Consider the following 18,441-nt stretch of genomic DNA (forward strand, 5'->3'; position numbering starts at 1 on the left):
ATCTATGTTTCATCCTCCTTGCGTACCGAATCTCGCCTCAGTGGTTTTCACATATTTGTATCTCTTAAAGGCACTAAAGAGAAAGAAGTTGCAATCTGATGAAGAGGTACAATAAATGGTATATGATTGGTTGAATAGCCAATAAAAAAAAAAGTTCTTCAGAGGCAATGGGATACTTTGTAAATAATGGGAAACTTTTATTGAGCATAGAGTGGATTGTGTGGAAAAATTAAATTCATGTGTTTCATACTCGCTCAATGTTAAAAGAAAAAGTTATAATGGTTTTTGACATCATAAGACTAGAAAATTGTTGTTTCCGTAAGTATTGGATATGAAAGGGGAGATACAATTTTAACAACCGGTTCCTAGGTGAATGTCACCATTGAGCAAAGCAATATGCTCTGTCAACGATAAGGTCATGGGCAGCGGAGGCAAGGGGAGAATGGCTTTACCCTGCATTTTCGAAAGCTGTTTGGTTGTTTCGAAATGTTTTTATCCAGAAACACACGTGAAGGCATATTATATTTGGCTACACCCATTAGAATATTTAATATAGGCCTATTTAATGTAGTCCACAAAGTTATGCAATATGCCTCAATAATAACTGTTTTGCATTAAGCGTTATGCGTATCAATGCATGTCTGGCTTTTGCCCCTTCCCTGCCCTTGGAAAAATTCTGCAGATGTTTCTGGATACGTGTTCTTATTTGGAACTGTTATAATCTTCAGGTGTGCATGTATAAAATGTGATCGTCTCTAAACACTTTTCTATTCCTAACTCATGTGGCAACATCGCATGTGTCGCAATGTGCTCTGCCATCTAGTGAGAAAGTTTTACCCTAAATGTGACTAGCGATCCAGCTTAACTATATTAGTGAAATGTGTCATTTCTCTTATCAGTTATTTTAACATTAGTATTTTCATGATAACTAACTTTCTTGAACTACGTTGCTCCCAAGTTTTTCTTAGTGTGTGTTGGCAACTCTGCTCACTTATTTCGTCATTGTATAATTTTCTTAGCTCATTTCGCTTTCCAACAACCCTCTGGTAGTACACTCAACACATGTGTATCACCCTTAGTGACACTCTGCTTCTTTATATTCTCTGGCATGTCCATACAGGTCAAAAAATGACTTATTTTTCTAGCAATCACTTTCACTCTCTTTCATTCATTCCCTCCCATAGCGTAACACTATTTTGTTTTCCGTCATAAACTTGTGTGCTATTCTTATATTTACGACGATATTCTTAGGTTGTAAAATTTTTTGGGGGTAGTAAGAAGAGTTAGGATACGTTTCATTATGTATATATATGCGTTCATATCCTTTTGTTCTTCCCCAGACCTTGAACAAAAAATAGTGCATACGTTTCTCCCACTTTGATTGAAGTATGTGCGTGCATGAACTTGGCTCACATGAGTGTGCAAACAACGGGGAAATAGCGCACATGCAATACGAAAGAAGGGTAAACTTGTTTCACTAATTGCACATGATTCTATTGCTGTGTTACAAAGGCCATATTGATTGTTAATATGCTGCCTAGTGAAGTCAGACACCGAAGACAATGGACTTTCAAAGGTGAACTGAAAACTTTCCATTTTTCATTCATTTCATTCATGTTTGTATTTTTTTTTTATTTTCTTTGTATGTAGGCTAAGTTTAGTTTGTAGGTGCATTTCATGTGTTTATTACAAGCTAGACAAGACATTCAAAAACTTTGAAAAAGGGCATACTAGATGTCACAACTCGATCAGGAGAGTGAAACGTTTTACATTTATCAAATACTGAGCTACCGCGAATTTCAGACCATTGTGTAAGGATCTCAACTTCTTTGAGAAACCACACAAGCAAAAAACGGTGTACCCTGCTGCGATATGCATCATACAGGTGACAAACCAATTCTTTCTTTTTCTATCCACATTCGTGCCCACACAGGTATAAACCAAATACATTAATGCACAAATACAGCAAAATCTCCCTACTTCCCTTCGCACAAACTATTCACTACTTGAAGAATGAAAAATGACATTCTGTGCCATTCATTATCAGAATTGGCTAAAGTAGTATTGTTTGGAAGAGGAATGTAATGATCTCCTAGGATCAGGACAATATACACTGGAAGAATGCAAAAATATAAAAACTTTAATTCCAATATTAAACAAAATAAACCCGTGTTTTCCTACAAGTCAACAAGAAATCGTTGGAAAAGTTTCCGTTGCTGCAATAAGACACAGAACACAAGGTAAAAATTATCTTCTCAAGTAAAATTTAGTCACTGAAAGTAGCTCGTGATCTGAGAACCAAGAAAAGCAGGCAGTATTTAAACTTCGGGTTTTGAGGTCACGGGGACCGTTCTCGGATGGCAGACCAAGATGCTGGAGGTTCTCCGACGAGTTCTTGGTCAACATGCTCCGCAAATTGATTCTCGATTCCATACCCCGAGTTTTCGGAGGAGAGAGGTATTGAGTTCAATCCAGTTCTATCCAGCTCCATAAGCCACTTAAAGAGGTTTGCAGGTGGCCGTGACTGTTACCTACCTCACAGGTCCTGAGATCCATACAGTTCTATATAGCTACGCAAAGAGGTTTGCCGTGGGTTACCACTGATGCCATCCTTAGAGGTCCAAGGTTCGATCCCGAATCCGTACCCACAGAAAGAGGTTTGATATAGGCAGAAACCTTATCACTGCTCTGGGCTTGGAAGAGGAAGACATGATGCATCCAGTCGATAATAGTGTCTGTCTATAATTAGTGTGCGATTAAAATAGTTATCGTGTAACATGAAAATGAGACGGGAGGCTGACTTCCAAGACGAGGCCGGAATTTAATGCATAAATAATAGATTCAATCTTAGAGCAGTTCTAAGCGATATAGCCCAAAGCTTAACATAAGCCTGGCGTATTACTTCAAATCATTTTGCTAATATGATGATCTTTGCAAGTCAGACAGAATCTATATTATTTAATTAAACTTTGTTGAACTAACTTTTGTGCCACACAAAGTCTGGTAATGACTTACATTCAACATTAGGAGTTTAATCCTGGTTTAGTATGATTGCTAAATACGAAGATAAACAGTAGTGAGCAACAGATTCGCTTTTGTTGTATGTATAGCTTATGTAAGTAAACAATAATTGTCATTACATGTTTTTTTTTTCTTATTCCATTTTGCAGTTCTTAAATAAAGTTAACGAAAAGTTGTAAGAACTAGTAGCATTATATTAGCGAAGGTTCACCAAATAGTTTGTAAAATAATAAATTCCTTATTCATGAAGAGTTACATTGGCTGATCGCCCAGCCTCGTTAGGAAGAAGGATATACAGTTTATTACATTTCAGATAGCATACCATACACGGGAATCGAATTATAGGTCACACTCTATCACTGTACTACCACACCAGACTAGTAATATTCTATGACAAGAACCATGGTCTTGTTCTAATAGAAATCAAAGTTACTGTTTAACTTCTGACATTCTCAATGAACTTCATCTTGATTTATGTGATTAATGACAAACCCCAATTAAACACTGAGTTAACTTCAACATATGTAATTACAAATAAACGTAAGTCCTGGCACAAAGGCCTAAGGCTTTGCAGGACGGAGCAATGCTACTACTGGTAATCATTTTATGCTAAGTAAAAGCAATAAAAAAAGATGTTAAACTTACATAATTGAGTCCATACAGAAATTCAATAGTAATATCACAAGACAAGTAATTGACTCGCAACTAGCGACTCGATTAACGCAACTAGCAAGGTCTAGTTGATCAAAGACAACTCATTCTCTGGTAGAATTTGCCAGAGATTATATACACACTTGTTTACCATTTTACATCTTTCTGTTCTATCCTGACTACAAAACGTTTTTTTTTCTGTGACGTTGTTACGGAAGTCCTTGTTTTTATCCTCACAAATATTTTGAAGAAGGTGTGCATTTTTGTTAAAAAAAAAGTTTTTGTTTCACCTTTCACTTCAGACGTTTACTTCTTAAAGTGCTTTGTATCCTTATAGTATCCGTGAATACATTTTCAAGACTCTTTTTAAAATAGATTGTTTAGTGAAACACTAAAAAATGTTGGTCTAGTCTATATTCACATAATAATAAAGAAGCGCTTGCTTCATGCTAAAGATTCGTTAACATGACGAAAAAGAAACTTGACTACTTTTTAAGTTTCGTAGTCTAAGTTGTATGGAGCAAGTTCATTCACATAGGGTTATTAACTGACAAATGCAAAAGGACGCCAAATCGAAAAGGGTGTTTGCCAAAATTTATTTGTTGTTTATAACTACTTTATATTTTTAAACTTTTAGCTATATTTGCTTTATGGTGTTATATCTTTTTAGATGTTACATTCACTTGAAAATGTACTATATGAAAGTTTCAAGTAGAAAATGTGCGTAAATAGAACCATATTGTTTGCTAATAATGAAAAAGAAAAAGCTTTTAAATGATTAAGATATATTTTAAATTACTCTATACATTGAACAAACGAGGTATCAAATCTTCAACGACGAATATACATATTATATATATATATATATATATATATATATATATATATATATATATTCATGTGCAAAACTAAAGAATAATGCTATTTGCATGATTTATTGCACTTAGAGAATGGTGAATCAGCCATATATTATTGGAATGTGGAATTTATAAATGGATGGAGTCCGAAAACCTGTAAGAGAATGCACAGGATGGGCAACAGAGACGAAAATGCATGGGCATGAGAAAATTCGGAAATAGACCAATGTGCTTTTCAATGGTTAAGCGTAAGATACACAACATTAATAGTGTGTGTGTGATCGCCTGGACTGCAACACATGCACCGCAACGTGATTGCATGCTGAGAATGAGATTATCAAGAAGTTGCTTGGGTATATTTTGCCATTCCTGTAAATGTGCCTTCCGAAGATCAGAAATGGGTCTTGGAGCCATTTGACGACGTGAAATTCGCCTGCCAAGCTTGTCCGACGTATGCTCCATGGGGTTTAACTCTGGTGAGCAAGTGGGGCAATCGAATCGTCTGATATTCTGGTGCTAAAGGTACTCATCCACTATGCCAGAACGATGGGACGTGTGGTATCATCCATTAGAATGAAATCAGGACCCACTGCGCCCCGAAACAGACGAACATATTGGTTCAAGATGTCATCCCAATACTTTGCACCAGTGATGATACCCAGTGTGAGACATGCAGAGGTTTAACGGACTCCAGGATGATCCCACCCATACCATAATTGCGCCGCCCCTGTACTGGTCTACAGCTCTCATGTTAGCTGCAATGAACCATGTTTCTGGTTCTCTCCTGATGAACACACGTCGAGAATCACTCATGAGACTGAACTTGAATTCATCTGTGAACAGGACATGTCTCAATTATTCCGGGGTCCATGCGTGATGTTCTCTGGAACAATTTAAAAGAGCTCTTCTGTACTGTGGGGTCAGTGGAAAACACCTTGCTGATCTTCTGGTATACAAGTGCCTTTCAGGTAACCGTCGGTACACTGTAAATCTTGACACTGACGTTCCCGTAGCAGTTGCAAGGTTCCTAGAGATATCTGAGGCGGTAGTGTGTCTGTTGCGCTTGGCAGTTAGACGTAAGTAACGGCCTTCCTGGTCACTGGCGCTCCTTGGACGAACTCTGCCGAATCTCCGAGAGAGGTTTTCATCCCTTCGGAATCGTCGCCAGATCCTCGAGATGACACTTTGTGGAACACACAATTCACGAGACGCGTCCATCTGGTTCTGACCCCTCTCAAGTCGCGCGATGATTCTTTCGCGCATAACATCATCAACATGGTCTCTTTGCGCCATTTTGTTACATGTACACTGGCACTATATCAAGTAATATATATATATATATCTGTGTTTTGTATTTATAAAATAAAGAATAAGTAACAAAGCACTTGTGTCCCTAATGCTTTATAAGGACACTAGATAAAATGGTTATTCTTTTAACGGACAGAATAGATTTGTGGAAAAAATAACTACTTACCAAAATTAGATATATGTTTCAATGAAAGTATAATTATAAATGCTAGTAAGGCACTCTATTTTTGGAGTAGGTTTCTAACTCTCCTATCTGATTGTGGTATGTTCCTTAATTAATAAGACATGTGAAAAACCTTGACGCAAATCTGATATAGCAAGATTCATTTGAAACGTGTAAGGTGTTTACAATGATGCAATCATAAAAAAAACACGCAAATACAACAATGTGCTAAAAATATTTAGAAATTGCAACTTTCACTCTTTCAAAAGCAGGATTTTGGAAAATGCTGGTTATTATGTTCGCTTATTTGTAATGTATACTTTGTGTACAAACTTCATCGTCCTAACTTGAGTGGTTCATACTCTTTTTAAGACGTTAAATTTGAAACATATTCATTTAAGATACAATCCTTATTCAAAAGAGCTGTGAAACCTAGCTCGAGGGAGATACTAGAAATTTTCAAAATTAGCTTGCAATTTTTCACCCGCTTTCCCGTTGTGCGAACACAAATAACAGGCAATGTTGATACAGGATGGAAAAAAGCATAATAAGTATGTCTTTTCCTCTTAAAAAAGAAATGTAAAATACCTTGGAAAACACACTTTTTTATTTTTAACGAAAATATTTACTTTTAGTCTACTTTAGGTCACGAATCTCACTTCTTCAACTCGGTGAATTCTTGATAAATAATAGGAAATCTTATTATAGAATCGCCTATTTTCAGAAGCAAAAGTTTCGCAAACGTTGAAATACATATTATATTTTCATTTAGTTTATATATATTGGTTTTCACATCTCACACTTAAGCAAATCATTACAACGAGTACTTTTTCAACGAAGAAAAGGAATTTTAGATGTCATTAAATCGATCGGATCCTACTTCTCTCCCTCAGAAATATTTTTTTTTTAAAACGCTGAAATACGTTTTCAAAGTAGATTTATATGAGCTTGTATATTGAATATCCTTACTACTGCTTAGACAAACCCTTATTTATGAGCTTATGTACCAAATATCACATTTCTTCAAGGAAAACGGGAAATTCATAACTTACGAGAACGACCTTTTTCTTTTTTTTTAGGAAGAAAATCTTCGAAACGCAGAATTTTGTAGTCCCTTCGTTTTAAATAAAAGGTTAACAAACGAGATTTCAAAACCAATTTAAGTCATTTTTAGATTGGGAACTTTGGAGATAAATAAGTCAACTGGAGTGTCTTAGAGATTTGTGCTCCACCTTAGAAGTAGAACTTTCCACTTTCCGCCTGTTTTACGGGGAATATGGTCATCTGATACCTATAATATATAGACACTGACTTGATTTTTTTAAGATTGTGAATATACACATTAAAAAATGACAAACTTCATCAAATATCTACATGAAATTTTGGTATAATCTCTTACGTATTCGCAACACTCCGAGAAAATACATATCTCTTGTCTGAACATAAAAAATCTCGTTACCACTAGCACCCAATACTAATATTTCAAACGTAGTTTTAATTACTAACAGATTACAAAAGATCTTCGCAAAAAAAAAAAAAAAAAAAAAGTTTCACATTGAACGGTGGGGGTCTGCTGATATATCTTTATAGCTTCAACAACTTGAAACACTAAATATAATAGAAAATATCCAAGTCAGCATGTAAATTTTGAAAGTTCATTTTCTTTATATTCAGTACAAAGAATCAACACCTGTAGGTCACGACAATCGAAATACAAAATCAATCCATAATCAATTTGGTTTCTTACTAAGATCTTCGCTTTTAAATTACACAAAGTGGTATTGTTTTTTATGGATTAGCATCTGAAAAAATTCTAAATACCTTATTTTTTCTTGAAACTTTCAGCACAAATCTTAAAAATTGTATTTTATTTACTTTGATGTGTCCTCATATGCTGAACCAAATATAATTTCCTCTTGAACATCCTGCCACATTCCTCGCAACTGAAAGGTGTGACGTTAGAATGAGTTGTCATATGCGTAACCAAATTTGATTTCCGCCCGAAACATATTTTACACTCGTTACAAGTATAAGTTGTTTCACTTGCGTGTACTAATCTGTGTATTTTTAGCTCACTTTTTGTTTTGAATCCCTTACTACACAACTCACACACATACGGTTTGTTATTGCTATGAGTTAGCTTGTGTGTAGTTAGTGAACGCTTCCTTGTGAAAGTTTTCCCACAATCTTCGCAACTTAGAGATCGCTTGTTTATATGAGCTTGCATGTGCGTTTTCAAGTAATATTTATTGTTGAATTTCTTACCACATACATTACAGGAACTTAAGTTTTCACTTGTATGAATTAACATATGAGTGTTCAAACGTGATGTGCTTGGGAATCTCTTTCCACATCGATCACAACAGTAACTTCTCTCACCTGTGTGCGTTAATATGTGTACCATTAAGTATTTTTTACCTACGAAGCCCTTTCCACACACTTCGCAGTGGTATGGTCTCTCATCTGTGTGATTCAATATGTGCATTCTGAAATATGATTTTCCACTAAATGTCTTTCCACATACCTTGCAAGAATAAGGTTTTTGGCCAGAGTGAGTGAACATGTGATAGGTCAAATGGTATCGACGTCTAAAACTTTTTCCACACTCTTGGCACGAGAAAGGTTTCTCTCCTGTGTGAATCATTACGTGTTTTATCAAGTCGGACTTGACCGTAAAATTTCTTCCACAATCGTGGCAAGTGAGAGGTTTTTTTTCCTCATGTGTTAACAAATGTACTTTTAAAGCCTGCTTAAACGCAAATTTTTTCCCACACACACAACAAGAGTGCGGTTTCTCACCGGTATGTGTTAACCTGTGCATCCTTAAATAAGATTCACTAGTAAACTTCTTATCACAATGCTCACAGGAATGTGGTTTCTCCCCTGTGTGAATCAACTTGTGGAACATCAGATGTTGCTTTGTTATGAACGTCTTATCACACTCTTCGCAACAATGAGCTTTATTCCCTGCATGAGTGTTCATGTGCATTGACAAATAATTCTTAGTTGTGAACTTACGACCACATTGTTGACAGTGATAAAGTTTTTCACCTGTGTGAGTTGCCAAGTGAACTGTGAAGTGTGATTTCCATCTAAAAGATCTACCACAGTTTTCACAAAAATAAGGTAACTTAGTTTTGCGTCTTACCTTGCGACCCTTGGATAATCTTCTATAATCATCGTTTAGATTTGGACCAGTTAATCTGTAGAAGTATGAGAAAACAGATTAAGGGCCTTTCTAACAATATATGTCAAGGCAACGCAAAATCTGCCTTACATTTTTCATTAGTATAACACCTAGAGATTCTTTCATATTTTGCGTTTTGTTACACATCTCATTTCTCGAGACTGATTGTTTGGAATAAGACTTTACGAGTAAGAGAGCATAAGTGAAGATAAAATTTTGGTCTAAGAAGTTTTACATCTCATATACCTGGATTGATTATTCCTGTAACTTTTTATTAAAAACTACATTTTTCAACATAAGGGGTAGTAAATAAACACACATTAAATTACCTAAAATGAAATAATTATACCGCGAACTGGAATTTAACAGACATTCTTGCAACATTATATTTTCTTAATGTTATGCTTCGACGCTCGAGTTCAATTTCTATTACTAAAGTTTTAAAGGAATTGTGTGGCGTCCATTAGTATTATCAGTAGAAACGCAAAATGACAAATGAATGCATACTGCAATTTATGAATTTAAGAATAGCAACAGCACTCCTACTTTACTCAGCACTTGCATGAACAGTCAAATCAGCAAGAATAGGCATCTGAATATAAAAAGCTAAAAGAGAATTCAAGAAATAAACAGGTCCGTACACAATTTTACTGCAAGGGTTATGTTCAACAATTCTTAAAACTAAGCGACTGAAAGCAATTATATTTCTATCTTTTTTCGTGTATGTAATTTTCTTTGAATTTGTTGCCCAATATATTCTACACAGGACTACCACACCTGTTCTAGAATTTTCTTATGTTGGTGTCCTATTTTGCGCTTTAAACCGATATTTGATTGTTAGGTTTACTGGAAGGATATAAACGGAAAAGCAGAACATATTCAATATAAGTGGAACCAGGGACGTAGGACCAACGAAAAACATTTACTACTTGTTATAGCCACAAACACTTCAAACCTAAGCAAGTAGAAAAATTAAAGATAGATGAAGGACTTAAAAGAATAATAAAACATTTGATTATTAGATGAAATAATTTCCTTGTGAAAAGTCACTATCTGAGTCTCCACGCTTTGGATAAATTTCATAACGTGGACTACTAAATAACTAAAGCTCTATCGATCAATTTACATAAAAGTGCTTATATATGTTTGTGCAGATTGTGTGATCACAAATATGCGATGTTTAGAATTCATGCTTTGAGGATCTAGTGCTGGACAGTCTTAAGTAATTAGCGTACTTTCAAGAGATACATACTACTTGTTATCCATTACCACTCCACATGAATTGCCGATCACTCTGTCCTACGTCATCAGACAGATGTTAAGGTATACACAAACTTTTTCGATATAATGAAGTATTTATGTAGAAATTCTTCGAACAAGGCACATCGATAATTACTTATGACAACATATAAAGAGACTGATTACAGGAATTCTTTGAGTTAGAATGACCTGTTAATATTGAAGAGAAAAGCATAAAATTGTGTAAACTGGCAAAGACAAAAAAAAAAAAAAAGAAAAAGAAAACTCGACACTGTGCAACAGTTTCGGGCTAACGCACACAACAATTTTATGATAAAAATTTCATTTGAATATTCAGTAATACTTAAAAAAATCAAAAAGGTTACACGTCGCCAACTATAATGCTGCGGTGTAACTATAATAGATAATCATTTCTTTAGTCAATTTTCACTCATCGTGACTAACAGTGTTGCATTTAATATTACATAATTGCTGTAGAGCACATATTTCACATACCTAACTTACACCAAGAAACATTATCTTTTCATACGGTTTACCACTTTTAAAGGAATATTTATTAATTTAGAAATGTAGCAATAATAGAGACCAACTGGGGGAATACATTTTGTAAATTCTTAATATACAAAATCTTTTCTTTAATATTTACAACAGTATTTTTCTATCAGTGTCATTTATGTGCTCTAAAATTCATATTTCCACTAAATTACGTCGTCTCGTTGTAAGAAACATCGTGGGGTTGTAAAATTGAAGAACTGAAATGAATGAAATATAAAAACTCAAATATGCCACCAACTGAAGGAAAGTATAAAACGCTAAAAAAAGAAACAGTTTATAATTAACGTCATTGAATAAATCACGGTATGAAATAAATAACACTATCCCTCGTGTACTAATTTTGGTCAGCTCTGAATATGAATTGAGCAATTACTCTTGTTATGCAGGTGATTTCTAACGAAAATTTACGAACCTTAAGCTGTAATCAGACGCAATGTAATATTTAGATGCATCTTTTACTGCTTTCAAATATTTGATGTTCGACTTACACAAAATAAAAGAGCTTCCAACTACTTTGTTACGATAATACTGACAAAGAACAGGGAGAAAGTGGTACTATTCGTATTATTCCAGCGATATTTGTAACAACAGGAATTGGAGAGATCTTCAAGATGTAAGATAAGTTAAGATACGGGATCTTTTACGATATCAACTATTGTGCTGTTTAGGGTTGGCTGGTTTAAACCAAGGTTTAAACCAGCTGTTTTTTTTTCTCAAAAAACCCAACTGGTTTAAACCAAAAAACGAAACATGTTCGTAAAAGTGTAAGTGTTTGTAACATCTTGATGAACACACAAGTGTTTTATCACGTTTCACTTCCGTGTATTATTCGTATTATATTCAGACATAAATTCCCCATTCATTACTCAAAAAGATTATATTGCAAAAGCAACTTTTTTACAAAAGTTTATAAATGTTTATTTTGTGATTTTTTTGTAGTTGCTAGTTGCTATTATTGTTATGTAATTGCAATCAACGAAAAATTCTAAATATTGTTTCGTTTCAATGTTTACTATTGATAAAATACATCGAAATGCCGTACTTTTCTGTGTGGGGTCACACAGACCCTACGAGATGTATTTAGTGAAATGAGAAATATCTTTGGTATCTATTTATGTATAAATGACTCTGAACCGAAGTGGACTCAAATAATTCGTATCTTTATTCACTTTTTTTGCTGATATGCAAATTAAGTCGTATTTCTTTAATTTGGACCAATAAAAGTCGTTGTTAACTAACTTGAAATAAATTAGTTCTTCTGTACTCCGTAGTACTTTGAAATTGTCCATATGTAATTCTGTATAATGGTTCCACTTGTGCAACTGTTATCTTTTAGTCCCACTGAAATGACTCTTGACAGTTATATTAAGAAGCATGTAAAGATCAGTCAACGTATTGTTATCAGGATTCCTTCGTGAGTGAGTCGGCAGACGTATCACATTTGTGGCCAAATAGTCCTGGTTCCGAGTTCAAATGAAGGACAATTTCCCTCTAATGTAATTCCAGAAGCAGGTTTTATTCCGCTTTAAGCTTACGTGACCCCTTCCAACATAACCCGGTTGTTGCATAATAACATCAAGTCGAAACAAACTCATTTCTGTCCATATATCATATGAATATATAGAGCAAATTATTTAAACCAAAAAAAAAAACGTTTTATTTATTTATTTATTTTGTTTTTTGTTTTCTCACTAAAAACCTTGGTTTTTGCCAACCCTGGTGCTGGTGTACAGTTCTCCTTCAAAACTTTTCACGCACCTGAATTTTCTCAAGTCCATCCTAGAGTCCATCTCTTCTTTATTATTTGTTCTTAATGTCTTTCTACTTATATCTTACGCTCGGAACAGCCGAAACCAAAAAAAAAAAAAAAATCTATAAACTAGAATGTTATACTTGATCAATGCAGGGGTGTATACCTTCTTTTGGGCCACCCGGTATACACAGAGTACGGCACTAGTTCGATGGAGTGATATCCACTGATTATACAAATTCTTATTACATGATAGGGTCCAACGAAATTGAGAATGCAAATTGTTCAAAGTATTTGCGCGATTGAAGTTCCAATGAACTCTACACGACAGGATTAGCGGTAGATTTCTGGGGTTCTGGTTCAGTAGCCGTGCTAGCCCATCATGTATGAGAGGAGACAACCTTCGACGATTTTATTCCGTGAGAAATGCAGGAGGAAGAAAAAATGGGAAAATAAGAAATCTATCTGGGACCCCTGTGTGAGCTACAATCCTAAAATTAGCATGGTGTGAATCAGAAAATCCAGACAAACCTCACTCAGGACCGTTAGTTTGAAAATTATATTACACTTTTTTGACCCACTGAGTCGAGGCACCATTTGAACTAAAGGCAAGAGCGGTAGCAGGTACGCTATTCGGACCCATTCAATTCTACTCATTTTAAAACTTTTGTTATATATGATTTTACATTAGTAGTAAAACTCCGACTAAAGCAGTATATATATTTTAAGATTATATATTTGTGTTAAAGTTTCGGCTATGTAACATAGCCTTCTTCAGACCCATTATGAGAGAAATATCCAATTATGACAGCTTATATACAATCTGGATGCAAGGCACGCCCACTTTCTCATTAAAAAACGTACACTTTTAATTGGCTCTAAAAAGTAAATATATAATTACTGTACACACTTTCTCTTTTTGCGCACCTGTTATGAAACTCTCAATTAGGTGTTTGTTACTTACACTTTCTATTTGCTATTGCCCATCTGCTGTTCTCCGTAGTACACCTGCTCCAACAGCCTGTGTTGATCCTTTTAATTTATTCTTTCTCCTTTGTCTATCATCTTTTCCCATATTTTTTTTCCCGATAAATTGGAGTAGTGAACTTGTAATACATGAATTATGGGAATTACTCAAACACTTACCTATAGTGAAGCGTAACACGATAATGGTAAGTAGTGGAGAAATGAAATTTTGCAGGTAGAATCTCTAGTCCTTTAGAATAGTCAGTCAATCCAATTTCTCGAATTAACCAAGTACCTAACTGCACTGCAGCCATCTTTGTTTCCATGACATGCATGCACGTTCGTAAAATTCTAGGGCTTGGTCAGTACTCCATTTTCCCACACACATAAGGAGTTTGTTATCAATAGGCAGAAGACCTAACAGGAGAAACCCGTTGGCGCTAAGTCGAAAGTGCATAGAGTTTTTGAAACCAATGTCCATTCCAGATGTTGATCCTTCAGTACTCTTCCTTGATTGAGCATGGAGTGGAGCGTTATCAAGATGAAAATTGATGTAACTTGTACGTAACTTTGGCTATCTTGCTTCTAAGATACGTTGCAGCATGCCCAAGGACGAATAATATTTTTGGTGTTACCAGTTTCGCGTTCTAGAAATTTTGCGAAAATCATACCTGTGTTTTCTAGAAAGCAAGTCGCCATCTATCTCTTGCTCGATGTGGCAAATCATCTTCTTTTGTAGCTCCTGAATACTCCGTTCCGTCAACTGCCTTTTGCTCTTAAGACCGATATAAGACAGCCAATTTTCATCATACAAGACAGCTAGATGAAAGAATTTTTTACAGATTCAAAAGAAATATTCCAGATTACCTCCACATGATTTCCCTGACTAGCTACACTTTTTTTTTTTTACGAAGATCTGAGGAATATAGCGAGAACAAGCTATTCCTACATCCCAATAGCTGGATTAGTCTTCCCAGAAATTATTTCTCAACGCCAGTGTCCCAGTCATCTGCCTGGTGGCGACGAGTCCCTTTTTTTCCTGTCCATGAGTTCAATAACAGATACATTTTAATCGGTAGTGACTGTTAATGATCTTACAGACCGTAGCTTGCATTGAATGCTATAGTCACCATTCTGTAAGCTCTGGATCCGTCGATGTAAGTTATTTCGATTTATTATGTTGTACACATATGCTTGCAATAGTTTACTCTGAATTGATGTTGCAATGTTATCTCCTATTTATAGAGGAATTTGATCACTACATGTTGTTTTAGTAAAGTGGTGTGTTGATAGTTCATGGCGGCTTTCCTACTACAACAGGAAATAGAAATTAGGTACAAGTTAGGTGTTAAAACACTAAAGCATCTACATACACCATTTCATTGTCTAGTGCTTACAATTACCAAGCAATAGGAGACTCGCCCTTTTTAGCATTGTTATATTTATTTAACTCTGATGTACAATTAGAACTATTACGAGTATATCAGAATGATTTTGTAAATCTGCCAAGCAACAAAAAATATTTTGTAATCTATATTGGGCTCGCGTATTGCTTATCTTCTTAAAAAATTTCTTGCGAATATGTACTTTATATGCAAACTCGTTTTAAACATTGAACCTTATAAAAATATGCGAAAATGTACGAATTACTTAGCTGGAATAATGTTAACTTCTCAAAAATATGTAAATGTAAATTATTTCTCTGTAAGATATTTTGTGACACCTTTTACGTGAACAGTCTGTTACGTATTAGTCTATAAATTGCCTTGTTTTAGACAATGACATACTAGTAGTTGTTATGCAATTAATTTTCTAATTTAAAAGTTCACAACTTGGGTGATAAAATTATGAATTCGAACTATTAAAACAATTTTAAAAACGGAGATTTTACTTTGAAATCTCGAAAAAACGACTAACAAAGCGCCTTTGATATTGTGAAAATTAAGATCAAATTACATAGGGCGGGATTCCCTCAATGCTATAAATTTTTGCGTCTTCAATTCTTTAGCTGTTACCAATGTGATAAGCATAGATTAATATAAACAAAAATGAAAGTTAAAGAACTGCAAACACTGAAAACTAGAAGATTATGAAAAGTATCTCTGAGAGCTATGCAAATGTACACGTACCTTGCTACTATAGAATACTCTTCTCTTTCTCGAGAGTCATTTTCGGGGATATCCTCCTCGGTCTGTCCACTTCCCATAATTAAACACCTGTTATTGTCTGACTCTCCTTCAGTGCGTGAAAAACCTCTTGACTCCAAGTATCTACTGGTACTCTTAGAACGTTTATTACGTATACGTAAATCTGTCATTGATAAACGCTTAATCAAACACACTGGATTAGAAGATAGTTTCCAATCCGTTATTACGTTATCCGGTAAAGAGACTTGAAATTTAGACACACAAGTTTCTGCTAACACAGAAATCGGACAGTCATTGGAATACTCGTTTCCACTTACTCTTGGTTTCTCACATTTCGTATGAAATGTAGTACACGTTGAAAGAGGATCCCTCTCTTCGAATTCATAAAAATTATTGCTATATTCTTTGTAATTAGAATCATGAGGAGACACATTGTCAGGATTCATTTCAACTTTAATCGAAGATTCGTTGCAACTATCAAGAGCCATTTTCTAAATTACAAAGTTGTCAAGTTCGAGATGGAAATCTTCAGCACTCCGTTACTAATACTGAAATCAATAAAAACATATTCTATAATTATTATATACGACAAAATTTTAGAAGTAAACAATAAATGTAACTGTCCATAATTACGAATTAACTCAAGGCTCACCACTCATATCTTTTAGAATCTTACTCAATAGTAATTTGGATTTACTTCGCATATCAGCAGTGATTAACATACATGAAAATAATGACACGAGTGTCATTTCATAAATAATGCACAATAATGTTTGTGCCTTACACGATTCGAGAGGTTACCTTTACAGTCTCTCAACAAATTCTCCGTACCTGCCAATGAAGGAATCCCAACGTTAGGGTAACTTCCGTTATTCATGAATGACAAAATATATGTGGAGTTGTCGACTTGTTTGGGTAACAGCTATAGAAAGTTATTCCAGACGTGGAAAGCGACGTCCCCGCGTACGTTCTTTCAATTTTGAGTAGAAGTCCCATTCTGGTAGACTCATGTCTGATCTGTGGAGAGCATATGGTAATATTTTCCAACCATATTTGCAAAGGATTTCACACACAGCATCGGTGGTGGGAGGGCGATCCTTATTGTGGAGAATCAGTGAACGTATCATGCTCAACCATGTTCGATTTCTGTGCATTTTTCTGCGCAGTTTTAACAGTAAATAACAATAGTACGCTGCCGTGACACTACATCCAAATCGATCTTTCTCCATTATGATAATGCCTTGGTGATCGCAAGTAAAAATCATTGCTTAACATTTGATTGAGATCATCGATACTTTTTTGATATAGAAGATATCCATGCACTCCATGACATATAATCTATAATCAAGTAAAATATCAAGATGCAATTCTCTGTCCACCGTCCTGACTCAAAAATACATTGCAAATAGACAGTTCCTTGAACATCATACAAGACTATCCTTTGCCAAGATTGTCAAGATCTTCGATTTTTTGCAAGATCATTACGCCCCTCTTGTAGAAGGGGATTGATTTAAGTGGTATACGACTAAGTTTCATAAACATTACTTCATTTCAAGAAATAAAATGAATACGAGAATGATTTACATCCTTTCCGGAATACAGTGAGTATCGCCAATCTAGGAAAACCCTTTGTGTGTTGTTTTAGACAATTTGAGCAGATTGCTACGTGTGTTGCCCATGATTCTATATCAGAGTGCTGAGGTGGTGTTCTACAAAGACAAGCTAAACGGTGATCTGTGAAAATTTGGAGTTCGTACTGGATCCACACCGTGATCTTTTTAATCTCAATATACAATCAACTCGCGAGAATTTTGAACAATACAAATTTTAAACCGCATAAAACATTATGATATGAAGCACTGCTTCAAAACTGGGAAACGCACATGAACGTGTGTAGGAATCAGGAAATGGGGTATATTAACAGTAATATTTATGTTGCCTTACTATCTCAGTAAAGGCTTAAAACACGATGTGGGTATCTTAATTGCCATATCATCATCATAGGTATTCTGCCCTTATTGGCAGAACACTTGCCGGAGGTGAGAAGCCTCCATGCTCACGGTCCTCCACTAATTTCTTCGTCTTCACGTATGATCTTTCTGCTTTTATATCATTCATTAATTGCAGTCTCCTTCGCCCCCTCCCTCTTTTTCCTGCCACCATAACCTCTAGGACGTCCCTCATGAAACAATTTGTTCTTAGGCAATGTTCCAACCAGTTTCTCTTCTTCTTAATAATATCTAAAAGTATTATTTTCTCCCCCACCACTTCTAACACACTCTCATTCGTTTTCCGCTCAACACGACTAATTCTTTTCATTCTTCTCCACACCCACACTTCGAAGGTTTCCTGTTGATTTTCATCACTTTTACGTAATGTCCACGTTTCCGCCCCATACAGTACAACACTTCACACTAAGCATTTTATGAGTCTTTTCTAAACTTTTTATTCAAGTTCCACAAAACACTTTTCTTCCTCCTAAATACTTCTTTCGCCATTCCTATCCTTGATTTATTTCACGTTCGCACTTCATGTCACTACTAAGAATACTACTCATATATCGACAACTTTTCATT

General features: G+C 35.1%; 1 protein-coding gene across 1 annotated transcript in view; it reads right to left on the minus strand.

Annotated features, from left to right (window-relative positions):
- Positions 1–7,855: 7,855 nt before the first annotated feature.
- Positions 7,856–18,441, minus strand: part of LOC145689731 (uncharacterized) — a 133,276-nt gene continuing 122,690 nt past the window's right edge. Inside the window, exons 6-7 of the mRNA XM_081763932.1 lie at positions 15,848–16,356; positions 7,856–9,203 (exon numbers count right to left, since the gene is read on the minus strand). Of these exons, the coding sequence (XP_081620058.1) occupies positions 7,868–9,203; positions 15,848–16,356 (1,845 nt within the window). The 3' untranslated portion in view covers positions 7,856–7,867. The remainder of the gene's footprint in view (positions 9,204–15,847; positions 16,357–18,441) is intronic.

This window comes from Thermobia domestica, chromosome 7 (genome assembly GCF_964235325.1).
Source record: "Thermobia domestica chromosome 7, izTheDome1.hap1.1, whole genome shotgun sequence".
In the NCBI taxonomy this organism is placed as follows: Eukaryota; Metazoa; Arthropoda; class Insecta; order Zygentoma; family Lepismatidae; genus Thermobia; species Thermobia domestica.